We start from the raw sequence: 23,139 nt of genomic DNA, 5'->3' as shown, positions 1-23,139 counted from the left end.
TCCATCTGGGGCATCCCAGCCCTGCAGGGACTTGTTCCTGGGCTCAGTGCTGCCATTCACCAAGCCTGGCAAGGCTGGAGGCAGACCTGGCCTTGTCTCAAGCCCCAGGCAATGGTTTATCTAGAGGCTGGCACATCTGTGCCAGGGCCATCGCATCACCCAGGCCTCCAGAGGCGGGGAGGGCCCCTGGGTGTTGCACCCATGCACCGAAACATTGCTCCTGGGGCACAGGCCAGCTCCTGCTCCACAGCCTGCGCTGCACAGCCCCCAGTGGGAGTGAGGAGCAGCCTCCAAACCCACCTATGACCCTGCAAGGGGGGATCCCACCCCTCCTTGGCATCTCCCAGTCCCATCTCTGGGTGTCTCTGCCCTCTGGGGGCTGCAGCTCAGCCCTGCCTCCCTTCCCTCCCCAGACCATGCTGCTGGAGAGGTCCCGCGTCGCCCAGCAGCCCCCGGGGGAAAGCAGCTTCAACGTCTTCCCCATGATGCTGGCAGGCTTGGATGTGGCACAGAGGTGAGTCTGTGGCTCCCATGGCACCAGGCAGCTCTGCTCCTCGCCTGGCTGGTGGCTACCCCAGCGCTGAGGTGGGACTGATGCCCAACTTTGCTCCAGTCTCCTCCTCTGAGGAGAAGGAGGTTGGAGAGTGATCACATCAGTGGTGCTGCTGCAGGGACTTCATGCTGCAAATCCTGGGGTCAGGTTTGGGCTCCTCACTCCAGGAAGGACATTGAGGGCCTGGGGCAGGTCCAGAGCAGGGCAGCAAACCTGGGGAAGGGGCTGGAGAACAGGGCTGGGGAGGAGCAGCTGAGGGAGCTGGGCTTGTTCAGCCTGAGGTAAAGGAGGCTGAGGGGAGACCTCACTGCTCTCTGCAGCTCCCTGGCAGGAGGTTGGAGTGAGGTAGGGGTTGGTGTCTTCCCCCAAGGAAGAATTGATCAGACAAGGGGAAATGGCCTCAAGTTGCCCCAGGGGAGGTTTAGGTTGGACATGAGGAACAATTTCTTCCCCTTGAGGGTTGTCCAGGCTGCCCAGGGCAGTGGTGGAGTCCCCATCCCTGGAGGGGTTTCAGAGCTGTGGTGCTGAGGGCCATGGGTTGGTGGTGCCCCTGGCAGTGCTGGGTTAAGGGTTGGCCTGGATGACCTTGAAGGTCTCTCCCAAGCAAACCCATTCCATGAGTGCCCAGGGAACAGGGACATTCCCTGGTGCTGTTTTCACCCCTTCAGTAGAGCTGGAGTTGGGCTGCACAGATGAGACCAAGATCTGAGCCCTTCCCCTGCTCACTGCTGGCTCTGCCCACGAGCCTCACAGCCCTGGGCTGCCCTGGGAGAAGCTTCCTGGCACATCTGGCCCAGGTTCTGTCCCCTTGCCCGGGTCCTTGTGTGATGCCACTTGGGTCCCTGCTGGGGATGCCCCCCTGAGAAGGGGGCAGGGATGCTGGGGAGTGCTGGGGGGAGGAAGGAAGCTTGAGTCTCACTTCCTGTGCCTGCTTCCAGGACAATGCTGCACTTGCACCAGCTGGCTGAGAGCAATTCCTTTGGGATCAAGCCATGCTCAAAGGTAGGGAGAAACCAGGCACAGGGAGGGCTAGGAGCAAATGCTGGGGTGTGAGGAACCCTGCCAACAGCCCTCTTAGAGCAGAGGAGCTGCTGCCTGGTGTCTGCACTTGGGTTTGCACATCCCAACACACCCTGGAGATGGATCCTGCTGCTCTGGAGCCAGCAAGCCCTGATGTTTCCCTGTGGCAGAAGCTCCTGGGGGAGGTGGGGGTGGGGAGCACATGGTTTGGACAGGCCAGAATGGGGGTGTTAGGGGCTAAAAGTCCTGCAGTTGGTTTTCCAGCCCCAGCTGCTCCAGCCTGAGCTGTTTGAGAAGCTCAGGCAGGTTGTCCATGAGCCAAAGCCCCAGGATGAATCACAGCAATTTGCAGTGACATCATCTAGCCATGAGTCCAACATTCCATCTTCATCAGGGGCCTGCTGCCCTGCTCCAGCACCCAGAGGGATGGTGGCTTCCATGCAAACAAGGTGAGGGACCACAGGTCCTCACCCAGCAGCGAATTTAGGTTCAGAGAGAAGGGGTGGGGTGGGAGTGTTACCTCCTTTGGCAGCCCCCAACTCCTATGGGTGCCTCATCCCAGCTCACAAAGTCTTCCCACTGGGATGCAGAGGGTCAGGAAGAGCTGGACAGCACCAAGCAGCCCTTCAGTGCAGGGTCTGTGAGCTCTGCAAAGGGACAAGAGGGTCAGGAAGAGCTGGACAGCACCAAGCACCTCTTCAGTGCAGGGTCTGTGAGCTCTGCAGCAGGGACAAGAGGGTCAGGAAGAGCTGTGGGGCTGTGCTGGCCACAAGCACGGCAGGAGTCATGGCTGGCTGGAGGGGGGCAGCTGAGGTGCTGCTGCTGGCTGGAAGCTGTTCAGCTGGTCCCAGCACAGCCATGGTGAGAAGGCACAACACATCCATCTCCAGCTCCTGGAGCAGGAGTTGTGTTCAGCTGCACGGTGAGGAGAGGCAGCCAGGCTTGCTCCTCGCAGCAGGCTCCCGAGGGACCTGCCAGAACTGCTCCTACTGCGTTCCTGGCTGCTCCTGGGGTCCCTTGGTGTCTTCTCCTTGCTGCCCACGGGCTGTTCAGATGTCCTTTTGCCTTTTCCCCTGTGCCCAGCCCCTGGGGCCCTCTGGCAGAGGCCATGGTGTTTCCCCTCTCCTCTCCTTCCACCCACAGCCCGAGGAGAAGCAGAAAGCCTCGGAGGCATTCACCCAGCTCCAGGCTGCCATGGGCACCCTGGGCATCACAGCAGAGGAGCAGGTGGCCATCTGGCGTGTCTTGGCTGGCATCTACCACCTGGGAGCTGCTGGTGCCTGTAAAGGTAAGAGATGACCCTGCCTCTCCTTTCCTTGGACCTCATCTCAGTGCTGGGTGGGTTGGAGGAAGGGGAATCATAGAATCAGTAAGGCTGGAAAAGAGCTCAGAGATCATCCAGTCCAAGCTGGCACCCAACACCTCATGGCTAACTAAACCATGGCACCAAGTGCCACATCCAATCCCCTCTTGAACACCTCCAGGGATGGGGACTCCACCACCTCCCTGGGCAGCACATCCCAATGGCCAATCTCTCTTGCTGGGAAGAACTTTCTCCTCACCTCCAGCCTGAACCTCCCCTGGCACAGCTTCAGACTGTGTCCTAGGGGTTGGAGGGGAGCTCTGGAGATCATCAAGCCCAACTGCCTTGCCAAGGCAGGGCACCTAGGGAAGGTCACACAGCAACACATCCAGGTGGGTTTGGAGTGACTCCAGAGATGGAGACTCCACCACCTCCCTGGGCAGCCTGCTCCAGGGCCCCAGCACCCTTACATTCAAGAAGTTCCTCCTCACATTTAGGAGCTTCTGATGTTCCAGTTGGTGCCCACCACCCCTTGTCCTGTCACTGGGCACCACTGATAAAAGCCTGGTGCCGTCCTCCTGACACCCACCCTTGAGGTATTGATCAGCATTGATCAGATCCCCCCTCAGGCTGCTCTTCTCCAGCCTAGAAAGCCCCAACTCCCTCAGCCCTTCCTCCCCACAGAGCTGTTCCAGTCCCCTCTGCATCTTTGCAGCCCTTGGCTGTTCCCTCTCCAGCAGTTCTCTGGCCTTGAACTGGGGAGCCCAGACCTGGCCTCAGTGCTCCAGGCATGGCCTCAGCAGGGCAGAGCAGAGGGGGAGGAGAACCTCCCTCACCCTGCTGGCCACACTCCTAATGTACCCCAGGATGCCACAGGGGCACATTGCTGGGCCATGCTCCCCCTGTTGTCGCCCAGAACTGCCAGATTCCTTTCCCCAGAGCTGCTCTCCATCAGCCCAGCCCCAAGCTGTGCAGGTCCATGGGGTTGTCTGTAATGGGTTGGGGCAGGTCCCCTCCCCACCACAGGCAGAAATAACGACTCAGGCAAACGGATTGCAAAAGTGATGAAAGTTTAAATAGAAAGCAGTGAATGTTACAGAAAACCCAAAGCGCAGTGACAAAGAAAGATCCCATCCCCACCTGAGGGTGCATGCAAAACCCCCAGGGCTCCTTCTTCCCCCTCCCTCTGCTGGGCTAGTCTCAGCTGGCCAGGCCTGAGACTGCCCGTCCCCCTGTGGCCTTGGGCCTAATCAGGCCCATGGCCGGGAGATCTCTCCCCCAGTTACCAAGTCTCGGAGAGGGAAGGAAAGAGGAAGTGCCAGACTCCGCACTGGATCTTATAGTGGTGCAAAGAATTATGGTAGGAAATACACAATTTCCTGTGTCCATCCCTCTGGGCTGGACTTCTGGACACAGGAAGTGAATGCACCAGGGGGGCACCCAGCTCAAACTACAACATTGTCCTTCCCCAGAGTCAGAGATTTTCCCCTGCCCAGCTCTCCAGCCTGGCCAGGTCTCCCTTGTCCTTTCCCTCCCCCTCGAATTCCAGAAGCTCTTCTTTGTGTCACAGGTGGAACTTGTGTTCGAGCCTGTGCCTGTTCCCCATTGCCTTGAGGCCCTTTTGGAGGCAGCCACACTGATTTACACACTCCCCTTTATGAGGCTGCCATAAACTCGGCCCCAGGCATTTACAAACGTCTCTGCAGCGTGTCAGGACATGTCTGCTGGTAATTTGTGTCATGAATCATTTAGTAACTGCTCGAAAAGGACTTTATTGCTGCATCAGGAGCGGCGTGGCCAGCAGGAGGAGCTGCTGGAAGGTGTCCAGAGAAGGGCAGCAAAGCTGGGGAGGGGTCTGGAGCACAGCCCTGGGAGGAGAGGCTGAGGGAGCTGGGGTTGCTTAGCCTGGAGAAGAGGAGGCTCAGGGGAGACCTTCTTGCTCTCTGCAACTCCCTGAAGGGAGGTTGTAGCCAGGTGGGGGTTGGTCTCTTCTCCCAGGCAAGCAGCAGCAGAACAAGAGGACACAGTCTCAAGCTGTTCCAGGGGAGGTTTAGGCTGGCTGTTAGGAAGAAGTTCTTCCCAGCAAGAGAGATTGGCCATTGGGATGTGCTGCCCAGGGAGGTGGTGGAGTCCCCATCCCTGGAGGTGTTTAGGAAGAGCCTGGATGAGGCCCTTGGTGCCAGGGTTGAGTTGATCAGATGGTGCTGGGTGAGAGGTTGGGCTGGATGATCTCTGAGGTCTTTTCCAGCCTGGTTCATTGTGCGTTCTGTGATCCTACGATCTCTTGTCAGCAGGAGTAGGCGCTGAGGCTGGCTGGGCCAGGCAGCGCTGTGGCTGGGGAGCAGCCTGGGGCAGGGGATTAACAAGCAGAGCATGCCGCAGCAGCGCTGCCTCGGCCATCGATCCCCCCCACCGGGCGCCGACAAAAGGGGAGGAATGAAAGGAAAGGGGGATGAAAAATGCATCAAAGCCGTGTGGAGCGCACGTCTCCGTGGGGGTGATGACTCCTTTCATGTGCTGAAACCTTCTCTGCCGATAGCCAGCGCTTCCCTGCCCCTTCCCGACGCTTTGAAGCCCTCCCCTTGCAACCGCCCCAAAGGCAGCCGCTCCTCGGGGCTCCTCCGGGGCCCCGCCAGGCTCTGCAGCGCTGCGGCCGTCCCGAGCCCCACCAGGAGGTCCCTGGCACCTGCCGTGCTCCGGCAGGGGCTAACTGCACCTTTTCTTTTGCTGTTATCCTGCTGCTGCCGGCTGCCCTCTCACGAACTGGCATGGGATGGCTGTGTGGGGTCGTGTGGGATGCTGAAGGTGCTGACGTGAGGTGCAGGAGCAGGCGGTGTGGGATGCTGGAGCAGGCAGTGCGGGATGCTGGAGTGGGCAGCTGGCAGTGGGAGCTTGGCAGCTGGGCAGGATGTGCAGCCCTGGCCCTGCAGCCCCTCTGGCAGCAGCGTGTGGGAATGTGAGGGGGAGCAGCCCCTGCCCAGCCAGCTCAGACAAAGCCAAGTGAGCACAAAATCAAAGCCTGGGTTGCTGAGGCAGTTCCTCTGCCTGCTCCTTGGTTAATTCTACTCTCTTCTACTCTATTCTATTCTAAATCCTGACAGCTGTTGTTAGCAGAAGCAGGGAGGGCAGCCCCAGGTCCTACACATTGCAGGAGCCAGGCCACCAAGACCAGGTTTGGTGTCTAGGGAGAGATGTGGGATTGTCCCTGCAGGAGTAAGACTGCAGATGATGAACCCTGAGGAGGAAAAGCTTAGAATCACAGAATCATAGAATCAATAAGGTTGGAAAAGTCCTCAGAGATCATCCAGCCCAATCTGTCACCCAACACCTCATGACTGCTAAACCATGGCACCCAGTGCCTCATCCAGGCTCTTCCTAAACACCTCCAGGGATGGGGACTCCATCACCTCCCTGGGTAGCACATCCCAATGGCCAATCTCTCTTGCTGGGAAGAACTTTCTCCTCACCTTCAGCCTAAACTTCCCCTGGCACAGCTTGAGACTGTGTCCTCTTGTTCTGCTGCTGCTTGCCTGGGAGAAGAGACCACCCCCCACCTGGCTACAACCTCCCTGCAGGGAGTTGCAGAGAGCAAGAAGGTCTCCCCTGAGCCTCCTCTTCTCCAGGCTAAGCAACCCCAGCTCCCTCAGCCTCTCCTCCCAGGGCTGTGCTCCAGACCCCTCCCCAGCTTTGTTGCCCTTCTCTGGACACTGAGTGATTGGTGCTGCTCAGATGGGCACTGAGGTGATGCCAGAACCCTTCCCAGCAGTGATGCCTTCCAGGTGGAAACCAGCTCTTGATGTGGGTTGATTTGAAGTGCCTTTGCTGCACGAGTTGGTCAGGCAGTGGGACAGGCTGCCCAGGGAGCTGGTGGAGTCCCCATCCCTGGGAGCTGGATGTGGTTGAGGCCCCATCCCTGGTGGTGTTTAAGCCCAGGCTGGATGGGGCTCTGGCCAGCCTGACCTAGTGTGGGGTGTCCCTGCCCATGGCAGGGGGGTTGGAACCAGATGATCCTTGTGGTCCCTTCCCACCCTGCCTGGTTCTATGATACTGCTGTGATACTATGGTTTACTGGTGCTGGGATTGGAGCTCCAACTGAGTGGTTGGGCTTGGTGATCTCAGTGGCCTCTTCCAGCCTCAGCAGCTGTATGGTTCTATGATTCTCTGACCAGTCCAACCCCCTGCAGTCAGCAGGGACACCTGCAACTGGAGCAGGTTTCTCAGACCCCCCCAGACAGCCTGACCTGGAATGGTTCCAGGGCTGGGGCAGCTCCCACCTCTCTGGGCAACTGATGTGAGGGAAGAGCTGACCCAGCTGTCTGTCCGGGGGGGGATGGAAGGCAGCTGGCATACCCTGGTAAGAGCACCCTGCCCCCCACCCCTCATCCCATATTGAACACAGCAGCTGGTTTGGGGGTTGTTTGGGCTTGGTTTGGGGGTGGGCTGGGTGTGTTTGTCCATGGGAGCAGGCAGGTGTGGCCAGGGCTCAGCCTGTGCCCATCTCCGCTGGGGCTGACTCTGCCTGGGCCCTCTTGTGCCCCTTGTGCCCCCTCTCCCCAGTTGGCAGGAAGCAGTTCATGAAGTTTGAGAGTGCAAGCAGGGCAGCAGAGGTGCTGGGCTGCCAGCTGGAGGAGCTCACCACAGCTGTCTTCAAGCACCACCTGAAGCAGATCCTGGCACAGGTTGTGGCACAGGGCCACCCTCATCCCCAGGCAGAGCCGAGCCCGCCAGGTACCAGGCTGCTGCAGCCCTTCTGCCCCCCTTCGTGGGGGAGAGGGGTGTGCAGTGCTCTGCATGGGGGGCATGGGGGGCTGCTGGGAGGGGGAGAAGCCCTGAGCTCCACTGAAGTGTGGTCATTTCGTGCCTGGATGGGGCCTTGAGCAAGCTGGGCTAGTAAGAGGTGGCTCTGCCCGTGGAACTGGTGGTCTTTAAGGTCCCTTCCAACCCCAACCTCTCAGCCTCCTCTTCTCCTGACTGAACAACCCCAGCTCCCTCAGCTGCTCCTCACCAGGCCTGTTCTCCACACCCTTCATTGCCCTTCTCCAGACCTGCTCCAGCCCCTCTGTGTCCCTCTTGGAGTGGAATAGCTGGGATTTAATTCAGGGGGCTGATCCAGCACACCCATGGCAGAGAATCCACCTAGGTTCAGGGTCAACCTTTCCAAGCCCAGCTCATCTTCAATAGTAGAACTACATCTGGAACCCTGCAAGTTACTCTGATCCAAGCAAGGACTGGCAGAGCCAGCCTTTAGCATGGCAATGGTTGAACTCATCTGGAGGCAACTGATGTGGCTCTTGCCCTTCTCCTCTCTCTGCCTGTGCCAGGGCCAAAGATGACAGGTGTGGAGTGTGTGGAGGGGATGGCTTCTGGTCTCTATGAAGAGCTCTTTGCTGTGGTTGTCTCACTGATCAACAGGTATGGGAGTGCTGGGCATGATGCTGGGGGCATCAGTGGGTGCTAGCTGCTTTTCTTGGGGCTGCCAAAGAGGGATTTTGCTTGGGGGCTCTCTGGAGGGAGGGATGGAGCAAGGATGCTGAGGGGCAAAAAGGGAAGCTGCCTGACAATCTCCACCTGGAGCCCCTGCTGGCACTTGTGTGAGGACACTGTCAGTCCCAGCCCTGGGGCTGGGGAGCCCCACAGAGCAGCACCTCTGTGCATCTGGGGTGGCATGTGTCCTGCTGGCATGGGCAGACTGGCAGGGCTGGAGAGCTGGCATCTGTGGTGCCTGTGGAGTGGAGAACATCCTGGTCTGGAGCACTGGGACAGGCTGCCCGGGGAGCTGGCTGAGTCCTCATCCCTGGAGGTGTTTGAAAGGCACAGAAACGTGGTGGTGAGGCTCGTGGTTTCGGGGGATCAGAGAATCAACAAGGTTGGAAAAGACCTCAGAGATCAGCAAGTCCAACCTGTCACCCAACACCTCCTGACTGACTAAACCATGGCACCAAGTGCACCAACCAGGCAGTGGTTGGACTGGGTGAGCTCAGAGGTCTTTCCCAACCCAAACAAGTCTGAGGTTCTCTGATTGCATGGTGCTGAGAGCAGCAGCTCAGCTTCCTGCTGCTAACAGAAGAGACTTTGAAGCCTGCACTCAAGGTGGGCAGTATGGACAGAGCAATGAAGCAGCCAGGGGACCTCACAGTGAGCCCTACACATGGGTGGTAGGAGCAACCTTCCACCAGCCCAGGTTGCTCAAGGCCCCATCCAGCCTGGCTGTGAACACTTCCAGGTTTGGAGCCTCCACAGCTCCTCTGGGCAACCTGTGCCAGTGCCTCACCACCCTCCTGGGGAAGAATTTCTTCCTAAGCAAGAGGGACAAGCAAAGGAACTGGGCAAGCTTTGGGTGCTCCCTGACAGGGGACACTGGGAGAGGAGGAGATGGGAAGCACTGGGCTGGGCTGGTGGCTACCCAGGGACAGGAAAGCTGTGGGAGAGGCAATGCCAGCTCCAAAGGGAGAGCTGAGGTGCATCCATGAGTGAAACCTGGTGGGGTGTTGTGTGTGTGTCTCTTTCCCCAGGTCTTTCTCCTCCCAGCACCTCTCCATGGCCTCTATCACAGTGGTGGACACCCCTGGCTTCCACAACCCACGGCACCAGCGGGGAGAGCGAGCAGCAACCTTTGAGGAGCTCTGCCACAACTATGTGCATGAGAGGCTGCAGGCTCTCTTCTATGAGAAGACCTTCCTCCAGGAGATGGAGAGGTACAGAGAGGTGAGGAACCAGCTGGCCAAGAAGGCCAATGGCATCCTGGCCTGCAGCAGGAACAGTGTGGCCAGCAGCAGCAGGGAGCTCATTCTGCCCTATGCTCAGCACTGCTCAGGCCACACCTGGAGTCCTGTGTCCAGTTCTGGGCTCCTCAGTTTAGGAAAGATGTTGAGGTGCTGGAAGGTGTCCAGAGAAGGGCAACAAAGCTGGGGAGGGGTCTGGAGCACAGCCCTGTGAGGAGAGGCTGAGGGAGCTGGGGTTGCTTAGCCTGGAGAAGAGGAGGCTCAGGGGAGACCTTTTTGCTGTCTCCAACTCCCTGAAGGGTGGTTGTAGCCAGGTGGGGGTTGGTCTCTTCTCCCAGGTACCCAGCAACAAGAGGACACAGTCTCAAGCTGTGCCAGGGGAGATTCAGGCTGGATGTTAAGAAGAAATTCTTCCCAGGCAGAGAGATTGGCCATGGGAATGTGCTGCCCAGGGGGGTGGTGGAGTCACCATCACTGGAAGTGTTTAGGAAGAGCCTGGCTGAGGCACTTGGTGCCATGGTTGAGTTGATCAGATGGTGTTGGGTGATAGGTTGGACTGGATGATCTCTGAGGTCTTTTCCAACCTGGTTAATCCTAGCCTAGCCTAGCCTAGCCTAGCCTAGCCTAGCCTAGCCTGGGAGCACATGGGGATGGGCCCTTCATATCTTACCACAGTGTGACCAAAGAACAGCCTCAGTAGATCCAATGGGAGGCATGTTGAGGGGGCTGGCTGCAGTGGTAGCCTTCAGCTGGATTGCTCACCCCCACTCTTGCCCCACTTGTGGTCTCCTTGGGACAAGGGGAAGTGGCCTCACGTTGCACCAGGGGAGGGTTAGGTTGGATGTTAGAAGAACCTTCTTCACTGCCAGGGTTCCCAGGCACGTGGAACAGGCTCCTCAGGGAGGCTGCTGAATCCCCACCCCTGGAGGGCTTTCAAAGAGGCAGAGATGTGGTGCTGAGCTTTAGCCCCAGCCTTGGTAGTTAGATGAGGGTTGGACTCCATGACCTGGAAGGTCATTTCCATCTGAAAGGCTTCTGTGATTCTCTGGTTTCAGAGTGCCCTGACATCTCTTTGAACTTGCTTGTTGCAGCTCAGGAGGCCTCCTGCCCTCCTGTTCGTGCAGCTGAGCTTCGCCTGGGCTGGTGAATAATGGAGACTAGAAAGGGGAATGATGAATCCTTGTAGAAATCAGCTGCAAGCAGAGACGAACTCATTAGGCTTGCAGAAGCTGCTCTGATCCCTCCAGCTCTGGGAAAACTGCTGGCTTCTCATGGCTTCATATTCACACTTCACTTGGCCAAGTGCTGCTCACTGGTGATGAATATGCAGCCAGGCTTCAGGAGACAGCGAGCTCACGGAGCTGAGCAGGGGCAGGGCCCACACCGTCCTCCTCCCAAGCCATCTCCACTTGGCTTCCAGACATCAAACCAGCTCTAGAGCAGAAATCTTCTGAGGAGCAGCTGAGGGTATCCAGCCTGGAAAAAAGGGAGGCTGAGGGGAGACCTTCTGGCCCTCTACAACTCCCCGAAAGGAGGCTGGAGCCAGGTGGGGGTTGGTTCCTTCTCCCAAGGAACAAGTGATAGGAAAAGAAGAAATGGCCTCAAGTTACCCCAGGGAAGGTTTAGGTAGGACATGAGGAACAATTTCTTCCCCTTGAGAGTTTTCAAGGCCTGGCCCAGGCTGCCCAGGGCAGTGGTGGAGTCTCCATGCCTGAAGGGGTTTCAAAGCCATGGAGACGTGGTGCTGAGGGGCATGGTTTGGTGGTGCCCTGGCAGTGCTGGGTTCTGGTTAGACTGGATGAGCTGAAAGGTTTCTTCCAGCCCACCCCATCCTGGGATTCTCTGACTGAAGCAAGCTTTCAAATGATGTTTTCCAGGAAAATGTTGAGGTGTCTTTTGATCTTCCAGAGCGCTCCCCGCTGGCCACGCTGTCCATCATCGACCTGAGCTCCTCACAGGTAACCTGGCCCCGTGGCCCCAGCGGGAGGGGGTTGCTCTGGTTGTGTTTGAAGCAGCCTCTTCCTCAGGAGGAGATCTCAGGGTTGATGTCCAGAGCTGGATGATGCCAGGAGGGTTTCCTCAGCCTGCTCTGGGGCAGGGGACACGGGCGGGCTGCCGTGGTGGGGGGCAGGATGGGAACGAGGTGGCAGTAGGATGGGAACGAGGTGGCAGTAGGCTGGCCTTTTGCCACCTTGCCAGGTGGGCCACACCTGGAGGTGACCAAGGACCTTGTCACCAAGGACCATCTCCTTTGGGCAGCCACAGGTGCTGCCCAGCAGCCCGGGGGCCAGTCGCAAGGGGCTGCTGTGGATCCTGGATGAGGAGGTGCTGATCCCAGGTGCCGGGGACAGCACTGCCTTCGAGCGCCTCTGCTCCTACTTCACCACCAAGGGACCTGAGCAGGAGGGTAAGTTGGGGTCAGCTCAGCTGCCCATCCTCTGGCATCACCATTTGGCTTGGGAAATGCAAGAAACCCTGGGGCAGATGGAACAGCTCCCTGGGGTTTTCTCCTGGGGTGACCTGGGCAGGCTGGAAAGTTGAGTGGAGGGGAAGTTCATGAAGCTGAACAAGGGCATGTGTAAGGAAGAATAACCTCCTGCACCAGCACAGGGGAGGGTTTGACCTGCTGGAAAGCAGCTCTGCAGAGAAGGACCTGGGAGTGCTGGTGGACAGCAAGTTGCCCATGAGCCAGCAATGTGCCCTCCTGTCCAAGAAGGCCAGTGGCATCCTGGGATGCATCAAGAGGAGTGCGGCCAGCAGGTCAAGGGAGGTTCTCCTCCCCCTCTACTCTGCCCTAGTGAGGCCACAGCTGGAGTTCTGGGTCAAGTTCTGGGCTCCCCAATTCAAGAGAGGCAGGGAACTCCTGGAGAGAGTCCAGGAGCATCTCTCTGAAGAGAAAAGTCTGAGAGCCCTGGGGCTGTTGAGTCTGGAGAAAAGCAGCCTGAGAGGGGATCTGAGAGGGGATCAGCAAGAGCTGAAGGGTGGGGGGCAAGAGGATGGGGCCAGTGGTGCCCCGTGAGAGGACAAGGGGCAATGGGCACAAACTGGAAGCCAGGAGGTCCCACCTGAACAGGAGGAGAAACTTCTTTGGTGTGAGGGTGCTGGAGCCCTGGAGCAGGCTGCCCAGAGAGCTTGTGGAGTCTCCCCTGGAGAGCTTCCAAACCCAGCTGGCCATTGTGATGCTGGGCAGGCTGCTGTGGGTGCCCCTGCTTGAGCACTGGATGGTCCCTGGCGGTGCTGGGATTGTGTTTGAGGGGCTGTGAGGTGTTGTGGGTGTTGCAGGGGACAGCTGCATCCGGAGGTGTGAGCAGGCTCTGCAGTTCGAGATCTCCCACCGGCTGGGCACCGACCCCGTGCGCTACGACCTCACGGGCTGGGTCAGCAAAGCCAAGCCCAACCTCTCCGCTCAAAACGCCACCCACGTGCTGCAGAGCTCCACCATGTGAGTATGAGGGAGCTGCCACGGCGCCAGTGCTCCTCCCTGGGCTTATGGCTCGGGGCTGACCCCGCTGTGAGCTGAGGATCCAAACCCGCCCCAGCTCCAGGAGGCCGGCTGTGGTGGGCAGGCTGTGCTGAGCACCCCGAGAGAGGACCTCGCAGCCTGGCTGCGGTCAGAGGAGCTGCAGGCAGCCAGGGTGGGCAATGGCTGGAAGGGGGTCCCTGTCTGTCCTCCTAACGTACAGCCCAAGGGGTTCTTCCCCTTGAGGGTTGAGAAGGCCTGGCCCAGGCTGCCCAGGGCAGCTGTGGAGTCCCCATCCCTGAAGGGGTTTCAAAGCTGTGGAGATGGAGTAGGGGTAGGGGTAGAGGTAGGGGTAGAGGTAGGGGTAGAGGTAGAGGTAGGGGTAGAGGTAGAGGTAGGGGTAGAGGTAGGGGTAGGGGTAGAGGTAGGGGTAGGGGTAGAGGTAGGGGTAGAGGTAGGGGTAGAGGTAGGGGTAGGGTAGGGGTGGGGTAGAGGTAGGGGTAGGGTAGAGGTAGGGTAGAGGTAGGGGTAGGGTAGAGGTAGGGGTAGGGGTAGGGTAGAGGTAGAGGTAAGGTAGACCAGACCAGGTTGGAAGAGACCTTCAAGATCATTGAGTCCAACCTTTCATCCTACACTATCTAATCAACTAAACCATGACACCAAGCACCCCATCAAGGGCCATGGTTTGGTGGTGCCCTGGCAGTGCTGGGCTAAGAGTTCAACTGGATGATCTGAAAGGTCCCTTCCAGTCAAAACCGTTCTGTGATTCCAAGCTTCACCCTGGGGGAAGTTCTCAGCCTGGTGGCAACTCAGCTCCCCAGCCGGAGCGGCACAGAAGGGGTGAGGCTCGTCCCAGCGCCCGGCTCCGCTCCGCGGCCGGCTGCCCCGCGGCAGCACCAGCGCCGAGCGCGGGGCGCTGCGCCTGCAGGGAAGGGGGGGTTGGAAGCGGGGCTTGCAGCCGCACCCCCAGCAGCCTGCGGTGTTGTTCCCCCCAACGCCAGCTCAGCGGTGAGGCGGCTGGTGGAGCCCCACTCGTGGGCAGCGCCGGGCGGCCGCGCCGTGGCGGGGCTGGAGGGGCGCTCCCAGGCCGCCCTGCGCCGCAACGCCTGCGTCAGGAAGACCTTCGCCAGCAGCTTCGCCGCCGTGAGGAAGAGGTCGGTGTGTGCCCAGCTCAAGCTGCAGGCGGTGAGTCTGGCCTCCAGGAGCGTCCTGCCTGCGGGGTGGGTTGCTCAGGGCAAGGTGGAGCCCGATGGGCACCGCCTGGAAGCCCAGGAGGCCTGGGGGCTGCCCAGAGAGGGCATGGGGGCTGCCCAGAGGGGCATGGGGGCTGCCCAGAGAGGGCATGGGGGCTGCCCAGAGGGGCCTGGGGCTGCCCAGAGGGGGCATGGGGGCTGCCCAGAGGGGCCTGGGCTGCCCAGAGAGGGCGTGGGGTTTCCTTCTCTGGAGAGATTCCAACCCCACCCTGGGCACTGTGATCCTGGGCAAGCTGCTGTGGGTGCCCCTGCTTGTGACTGGATGACCTCCAGAGCTTCCTTCCAACCTCAACCGTGCAGTGATTCTGTGACCCCCACACTGAGACCCTGCCCCAGACACGCTCTGCCTTGGCAGGAATCCCCCCCCCAGCCTACCTGGACAGGCACCTCCTGCACCACGGGGCTGGGGTTCACCATTGCTGGGTGTAAGACTGAGGGAGTTGGGGCTGTTCAGTCTGGAGAAGAGAAGGCTCTGAGAAGACCTTAGTGTGGCCTCCCAGTATCTGCAGGGGGCTACAAGAAAGCTGGGGAGGGACTTTTGAGGGTGTCAGGGAGGGATAGGACTGGGGGGAATGGAACAAAACTAGAAATGGGGAGATTGAGATTGGATGTTAGGAAGAAGTTCTTCCCCAGGAGGGTGGTGAGAGCCTGGCACAGGTTGCCCAGGGAGGTGGTGGAAGCCTCATCCCTGGAGGTGTTTGCAGCCAGGCTGGATGTGGCTGTGAGCAACCTGCTGCAGTGTGAGGTGTCCCTGTCCATGGTAGTGGGGTTGGGACTGGCTGAGCCTTGAGGTCCCTTCCACCCCTGACAATTCCATGACTCTGTAAGTGGGGGTCACTACTCCATAAGGAGTACTTGTTTTTTCACACTGAGGGTGGTGAGAGCCTGGCCTGGGCTGCCCAGAGAGGTGGGAGCTGCCCCAGCCCTGCAGGTCAGGCTGTCTGGGGTTCCGAGCACCCTGCTCTAGCTGGGGATTCACTAGGTGGCCTTTAAAGATCCCTTCCCACCCAAACCAGGCTATGACTCTATGCTTCTGTGCAGCTCCATGTCCCAGAAGGGCTCTTGGCCCTGGGTGCTGTTGTGGGTGGCCAGGAGCCCCCCTAGCAGTGCTGTTGCTGAGGGCATCCATCCCAGCCAAGCAAATCCCCGAGCAGATTACACGTGCACCTTGCTGGGCCCCCACTTAATCCTCTTAAGCACTCAGCCGAGTTGAGTGACCCTCCGTGCTGGGCACCTGCCAAGCTCCTGCTGGTCTCAGCCATAATTAGGTGCCTCAGCTCTCTGGGGGAGCTGAGGCTCAGCCTCTGTAAGCTTTGTGCCCCTGGATCATCCCTGGCAAACCTTTGCCCAGAAACACTCCACCCTGGTAAGCTCTTGTAGCCCATCAATGGAAACCGTGGGGTTGCAGGAGGGAGGTCCTGCTCAGCATCTGCGGCCAGCACCTTGAGCTCACCTCGCTGACCAGGCTCTCAGGCACTGGAGCAGGCTCCCCAGGGAGCTGGTTGAGTCCCCTGGAGGTGGTTAAAGGCCACAGAGGTGTGGTGCTGGGGGACATGGTTTAGCATCAGGCTTGGCAGAGTTAGAGAGGGGTAGGACTGGGTGACCTTAAAGGTCTTCTCCAACCCAGATGATTCTGTGAGTCTCTGATGAAGCTGCTGCTCCTACCAGGCACTTGAGCTTTGAGGTCTCTGAGGGTGGCTCTTGGCCACCCACCCTGCTGTGGGTGCACAAGGAGTGTCTCCCACCACCACCACCACCTGCTGCCCCTTTGCCCCCCTGCACCCCACTGACCTCTCCTTGCTTGGCAGGATGCTCTCACCAACCTTCTCCGACGCTCCCAGCTGCACTTTGTCCACTGTCTCCTGCCTGGACCAGGGATGGAGGGGCTTGGCCCTCCTCCCCCCACGCCACCTGACGCAGCCCCCCAGCTGGACGTGCCAACCCTGCGAGCCCAGCTGGAGGGGACCCAGCTCCTGGATGCTCTTCGCCTGCACCGCATCGGTAGGGCTGCCCTCTGCCCGCTACCTGCGCTGCCCTCTGCCCTCTGCCCCCCACCCGTGCTGCCCTCTGCCCCCCACCCATGCTGCCTGCTGCCCTCTGCCCCCCACCCGTGCTGCCCTCTGCCCCCCACCCGTGCTGCCTGCTGCCCTCTGCCCGCGCCCCCCACCCACGCTGCCCTCTGCCCGCCACCCGCGCTGCCCTCTGCCCTCTGCCCGCCACCCGCGCTGCCCGTGCCCCCCACCCACGCTGCCCTCTGCCCTCTGCCCCCCTCCCGCGCTGCCCTCTGCCCCCCTCCCGCGCTGTCCTCTGCCCCCCTCCCGCGCTGCCCTGTCCGCACCCCCCACCCACGCTGCCCTCTGCCCGCCACCCGCGCTGCCCTCTGCCCTCTGCCCCCCTCCCGCGCTGCCCTCTGCCCCCCTCCCGCGCTGTCCTGTCCGCACCCCCCACCCGCGCTGCCATCTGCCCGTGCTGCCCCCTGTGCTGCCCTGTCTGCGCGCCCCCCCGTGCTGCCATGCCCACAGCTCAGGCCTTACACACTGCTGGAAGCCCCTGAGGTTTTGTGGCTGCTTTTTGCCAGGGTCCCCTGCCCACATCCTGCAGTGCTGCCAGGCGGCACAGCCTGGCACAGTGGCTGAACCTCAGCCTCTGGTGGGGTTCCTTCATGCTGCCCTTGAAGTATGAGGCTGGCCCTGCACTGACCAGGGGCACAGCCCATGCCGTGTGGAGAGGGATCCATGCAGGAGCCCCTCCTGCATGACAGGAAGCAGTGGGATGGCATCTGGCCACCTCAGGTGTTATCTCTGCTGCTTCTCCACTCCCTCCACCTTGCCCTCACTCCAGGCATCTCCCTGGGTTCTCACCACCTGTGACACCTTTTGCTGTCAGGACATTGCCACCCTTTGCAGAACCCCCCGCTTCTGGTTCCCTCCCCAGTGTTTCATTGCAAGCCACAAGCTCCCCCGGGCTGGCAGGGCCACCACCAGTGTCTGTCTGTCTGTCTGTCCCCAGGGTATGCAGACCGCCTGCTCCTGACCCAGTTCCGACGGCGCTTCCAGGTGCTGGCTCCAGACGTCATGAGGAAGCACACCTCTGCTTATGAGGTGCCCAACGAGAGCAAGGTAGGATCACAGAATCAACCAGGGTGGAAAAGACCTCAGATCGTCAAGCCCAACCTATCACCTGGTACCTAACACCTCCTGGCAACTAAGCCATGGCACCAAGTGCCACATCCAAGCCTTTCTTGAACACCTCCAGGGATGGGGACTCCACCACCTCCCTGGGCAGCACATCCCAATGGCCAATCTCTCTTGATGGGAAGAACTTTCTCCTCACCTCCAGCCTAAACCTCCCCTGGCACAGCTTGAGACTGTGTCCTCTTGTTCTGCTGCTGCTTGCCTGGGAGAAGAGACCAACCCCCACCTGGCTACAACCTCCCTTCAGGGAGTTGTGGAGAGCAAGGAGGTCTCCCCTGAGCCTCCTCTTCTGCAGGCTAAGCAACCCCAGCTCCCTCAGCCTCTCCTCACAGGGCTGTGCTCAAGGCCTCCCCCCAGCCTCATTGCCCTTCTCTGGACACCTTCAAGAGTCTCAATGTCCTTCTTAAACTGAAGGGCCCAGAATTGGACATGGACTCAAGGTGTGGCCTAATCAATGCTGAGCACAGGGCAGAATGACCTCCCTGCTCCTGCTGGCCACAGTATTCTTGCTGCATGCCAGGGTGCATGATGGGTTCTGCTGCTGGTGGAGCTCTTCCAGCCCTCCCCAGTGTGCTTTCTTTGAGCTTTCTTTGCAGTGAGGAACAATTCCTGGAGCTCCTCACAGGCAGCCTGTGGTCTGGTGTTGCCCATACCCTGTGTGAGCCTGGTTTGCCCTCTCTCCAAGTGAGCTGTCTCACACCAGCATTTCCCTGACCTGGGTGGCTGGAGTGAGGTGGGGGTTGGTCTCTTCCAAGGAGCAAACAACAGGACAAGAGGGAATGGCCTCCAGTTGCACCAGGGGAGGTTTAAGGTTAGACATGAGGAACAATTTCTTCCCCTTGAGGGTTGTCAAGACCTGGCCCAGGCTGCCCAGGGCAGTCCCCATCCCTGGAGGGGTTTCAGAGCTGTGGGGATGTGGTGCTGAGGGCTATGGCTTAGTGGTGCCCTGGCAGTGCTGGGTTCATGGTTGGACTGGCTGATCCAAAAGATCTCTTCCAACCAAAACTACTCCATGGCTCCCTTGCAAGAGCCAGGAGTGACCCAACCACGGGGCTGTGTCCATAGAGCTGGGTTGCAGGGGATGGCTTTTCATCCTGCTCCTCTTCACCCTGAGCAGGGTGGGACGTGTGTCCTCCAGCAGCCAGCAAGGCTCTGCTGGCAGAGCAGCCAAGCTCAGCTCCTCCTCCTGGAGTCCCCAGGGACTGGCTTTGCAGAAGCATTGAACAGGGCAGGCAAGGGCTGCATCACCAAAGTTACTGCACCATGGAGAGGACTTGGAGCAAATCAGCCTGGAGATGAAGCCTCTTATTGCTGCTTCATTGTGCCCAGGAGGAAATGGCTTTGGAAATCTCCTTGCTGAGGGCTGTGCTACTTTCTCCAGAGCTCTGGCTGTGTGCCTGCTTGGTGTGGTTTTGCAGGGCCAGGGCACAAACAGTGGGTCTGGAGGGGCAGGATCATGGAATCATGGGATGGTTTGGGTTGGAAGGGACCTTCATAGGTCATCCAGTCCAACCCCCCTGCAGTCATCAGGGACATCTGCAACAGGAGCAGATTGCTTGGAGCCCTAGACTATCAAGGATGGGGCAGCTCCTACCCCTCTGGGCAAACCTGGGCCAGGCTCTCACCACCTTCAGCATCAAACATTTCTTCCTTCTCTCCAGTCTGAATCTCCCTATTTTGCTTTCAAACCATCACCCTTGTCCTGTCACACCAGGCTCTGCTCAAAACTCTGTCCCCAGCTTTCTGATGAGTACTGAAAAGCCACCAGAAAGTCTCCCTGGAGCCTTCTCTTCTCCTGGCTGAACATCCCCAACTCTCCCAGCCTGGCCTCACAGCAGAGGGGTTCTGGTCCTCCCATCATTGCTGTGACCCCCTCTGGCCCTGCTCCAACAGCTCCATATCCTTCTTGTCTTGGGGGCTCCCCAGCACTGCAGGTGGGGTCCCAGCAGAGTGGAGCAGAGGGGCAGAATCCTCTCCCTCTCCCTGCTGCCCACTCAGGACATGTTTGGCTCCGGGCTTGGAGCGCACAGTGCCACTTCACGTCCAGCTTTTCACACCCCACCACCCTCCTCAAGTCCTTTTCCAGCCCTTCACCCCCACCCTCACCTGCTGGTGATTTAAACCCCCCCTGCACTGCCATGCAGCATCCCCACCTCCCCCTGCTGCATGCTCAGCTGCTGCTGCAGCTCTGCTGCTTCAAGGTGCTCCTGGACCCGTGGGCAAAGCTTTCTCCCGTGGCTTTGTCCTGCCTGGAGGAGATGATCCTGCTGGGGGGATGTGATATGGAGTGAAGTATTAGCAGAGGATTTCTGTCACTGCTTCTGCAGCTCTGGGATTTTCACCTCTCTGGTTTGTCCAGGCAGTGCTTGTGCTGCCCTGGGGGAACGTTCCCTGCTGCTGGTTGGTGTGGCCCTCACGTTGGCCCAGAGCTCAGAGTAATTGAGTTCAGGCTTCTCCAACAGCTCAGGACTAATCTCCTGCACGGCTCAGCTCTCTGCTGCTGAGCTCGGGGTGGGGGGAATCTTGATGCTTTCCCTGCTGCTTTCAGCTTCGTGGGCTGAGCTGTTGGGGAGCACCAAGGGCTCACAGCCCAGCAGCGGTGGCAGCGCAGCTGGAAGCCAGCAGAGCTCTGGCGACAGCACGGAGCAGAGTCCCCCACACTGAGAAGGTGTTTGGCTGCTCATCATCCATCATCTCACACAGGCATGGGGAGCACCTGTCCCCAGGGGGCTGGCTGCAGTGGATCCAGCCTCAGCAAGCTGCCAGGGGGGCACAGGGAGGGCAGTGGGGCCGCCCCAGCCCTGGCATGGGGCTTTGGCCCCAGGGACACAGTGCATTTGCTTCTGGCCCTCTAAGAAAGGAGAGCTGCCTGTCCCTCCACATCTCTGCAGAGCACATTACTCAGGAGGGGGGAAATGGAGATGATGGCTTCTGGATGGTGAGAAAAAGATCTCTGCCCTTCCAATGTGGCTGACCCACCAGGCAGAGCCCCTAAAGAGACCCTGGCTGGATGGTGCTTGGAGGGATTCTTTCTTTCCCCTGAGCAGTCTCCTTCCATGGCCTCCTGTGCATTGGGTCCTTCCTGACCAGGGCTGGCTGTTGCAGCTGTAGATCTTCCCTCCCCATGCTGCCCAAAGTCCTTCCATGGCAGAAAGCCCTTCTGACACCAGGACTTGGGGCTGGGGAAGCTGCTTTGGGGCTGGGTGAGTGCAGTGCTGGATGGGGAGGAGGAAAGGAGAGCACAGCTGGGTGCCCATAAGCTGGAGACACCCTTCCTGGGTGCCCATAAGGACCAGGGGTCTCTGTGCCTGGTTTCAGCAGGCTCATACCAGGGTGCAAAAGTCTTCTGAGCAGTTCTGTGATGCTCTGCTGTTCTCCTTCTCCACAGGCTATAGAGGAGCTCTTCCAGGCACTGGATCTGGAGAAGAAGAGTGTTGCCATAGGACGCAGCCAGGTATGATGGCTCTGATCTCTGCTTCCCAGTTGCTCCCAGTGCACAGCCAGCCCCATGCCAGCTGCCCAGAGCAGCCCTGTCTGGGGAGGATGCCCTCTCCTCCTCTGCTCCCCATGGCATCTATGTGGGGGGAGAAGCCAAACCCCACCTGGATTGCTGTGTCCAGTTCTGGGGCCTCCAACACAAGAAAGACATGGAGCTGATGGAGCAGGTCCAGAGGAGCTCACAGAGATGATCTGGCCAGGCTGGATGGGGCTCTGAGCAGCCTGCTTTACTGTGAGGGGTCCCTGCCCATGGCAGGGGGGCTTGGGACTAGATGATCTTGAAGGTCCCTTCCAACCCAACCCATTCCATGAATCTCAACTGAAAATCATAGAATCAGCAAGGCTGGAAAAGACCTCAGAGATCACCAAGTCCAACCTGTCACCTCATGACTACTAAACCGTGGCTCCAAGGGCCACATCCAATCCCCTCTTGAACCCCTCCAGGGATGGTGACTCCAACACCTCCCTGGGCAGCACATTCCAATGGCTAACAACTCTCTCTGGGAAGAACTTTCTCCTCACCTCCAGCCTAAACTGAAGAGCCTAAACATGAAGCTTGCTTGCCTTCAGCCCAGGGAGGCTGTGAAGAATGAGGTCACTCCACAACCCTTGTGGAGCAAACCCAACTTCCCTTTCTCCTGCATGGAGCAGTCTGCAGTCCTCTCTCCCTGAAGCCCTGCTGCTTAATCAATAAGGCAGCAGCAGCTCTGCTCTCATCTCCTGCTGGAGGAGTCAGGCTTTTGCCATCCCTTTGAGCATCGATTTCTGTACTGGCTTCTGTGAAGTTAATAGAGACATTAATGAGACAATCAAAGGAGTGGTGGAGCAATCATGGCATTATCTCGAGGCAGGGAGTTTCCTCTGAATTGTGCTTTGATTGGCTTTGTCAGCCTGAAACCAGCAGCTCCCTGGGGCTGCCGCTGGCCTCCCAGGGGTGATGGAGGGGGGAGGGTCTCCATTTGCATCACAACAGCTGGCAATGATCAGCCTCAGAGAGAATCATGGAATCAACAAGGTTGGGAAAGACCTCAGAGATCATCCAGGCCAACCTGTCACCCCACACCTCATGAGTAAACCATGGCTCCAAGTGCCACATCCAATCCCCTCTTGGACACCTCCAAGGATGGGGACTCCACCACCTCCCTGGGCAGCACATCCCAATGGCTAACAGCTCTCTCTGGGAAGAACTTTCTCCTCACCTCCAGTCTAAGAGAGACACCTATCCCCAGAGACAGCTGACACCCAGAGATGTCCTGCACCACAGGAGGTCTTACCCTGAGACCTCGACTCTGAGCTACATTCACTGGCAGAGAATCTGTGAATGGTTTCAGTTGGAAAGGGTCTTAAGGATCATCCAGTTGCAACCCCCCTGCCATGGGCAGGGAGACCTCCCCCTGGACCAGGTGGCTCAAGGCCACATCCAACCTGGCTTTGAACACCTCCACAACCTGTTCCAGGGCCTCACCACCCTCATGGGGAAGAATTTCTTCCCTGTGTCCAATCTGCATCCAGCTTCCTCCAGTATGAAGCCATCCCCCCTCATCCTCTCACTCCATGCCAGCTCTCCTGCAGCCCCCTGCAAGTCCTGGAAGGCTGCTCTGAGTTCTCCTCAGAGCCTTCCCTTCTCAAATGCTGTGGGTTAGTTCTGGTTTTTCCTGCTCCTGGCTCCTTTGCTGCTCTCTGTGCTGGCAGTGATGCCCCTGCCAGGGCAGGTGGCTCTGCTCTCCTTGCAGTGGGTGGGACATGGCCAGTGGCCCAGGGGAAGAGCTTTGAGGACCTGCAGCTACTTGGTGGTTGATGCCCAGCTGGGTTTGGAATCTCCCCAGAGAAGGAGACTCCACAGCCTCTCTGGGCAGCCTGCTCCAGGGCTCCAGCAACCTCACACCTCCTGGGCAGATGGAACCCCCTGGGTCCTATCTTGTGCCCACTGCCCTTGGTCCTGCTGCTGGGCACCGCTGACAAGAGGCTGGCAAGAAGGAGGAGGCAGAGGAGGCAGGGGCAGAGCAAAGGCCCAATGTGCCAGGTCCCACAGGACAACCATCAGCTGAGTTCCCAGGATGTCAGTGAGACCTGGGCAACCCCACACAGCCCACTTGGGTGATGCTCAGGAGCAGGAGACATAGGGCTGGGGGGAAA

The 23,139-nt window shown here is 59.2% G+C and overlaps 1 protein-coding gene across 1 annotated transcript in view; it reads left to right on the top strand.

Moving 5' to 3' along the window:
- The window catches only part of MYO18B (myosin XVIIIB), an 83,365-nt gene that overhangs the window by 10,367 nt on the left and 49,859 nt on the right, over window positions 1-23,139 (top strand). The window contains exons 9-21 of the mRNA XM_054173281.1: window positions 414-514; window positions 1,492-1,555; window positions 2,717-2,861; window positions 7,434-7,604; window positions 8,198-8,288; window positions 9,389-9,581; window positions 11,476-11,556; window positions 11,858-12,005; window positions 12,881-13,040; window positions 14,060-14,243; window positions 16,120-16,312; window positions 17,321-17,430; window positions 20,894-20,959. Of these exons, the coding sequence (XP_054029256.1) occupies window positions 414-514; window positions 1,492-1,555; window positions 2,717-2,861; window positions 7,434-7,604; window positions 8,198-8,288; window positions 9,389-9,581; window positions 11,476-11,556; window positions 11,858-12,005; window positions 12,881-13,040; window positions 14,060-14,243; window positions 16,120-16,312; window positions 17,321-17,430; window positions 20,894-20,959 (1,707 nt within the window). The remainder of the gene's footprint in view (window positions 1-413; window positions 515-1,491; window positions 1,556-2,716; window positions 2,862-7,433; window positions 7,605-8,197; window positions 8,289-9,388; window positions 9,582-11,475; window positions 11,557-11,857; window positions 12,006-12,880; window positions 13,041-14,059; window positions 14,244-16,119; window positions 16,313-17,320; window positions 17,431-20,893; window positions 20,960-23,139) is intronic.

Source organism: Dryobates pubescens, chromosome 25 (assembly GCF_014839835.1).
Source record: "Dryobates pubescens isolate bDryPub1 chromosome 25, bDryPub1.pri, whole genome shotgun sequence".
Classification (NCBI taxonomy): domain Eukaryota; kingdom Metazoa; phylum Chordata; class Aves; order Piciformes; family Picidae; genus Dryobates; species Dryobates pubescens.
Note: the sequence above shows the minus strand (reverse complement) of the source record. Positions and strands in the feature narration are given on the sequence as shown.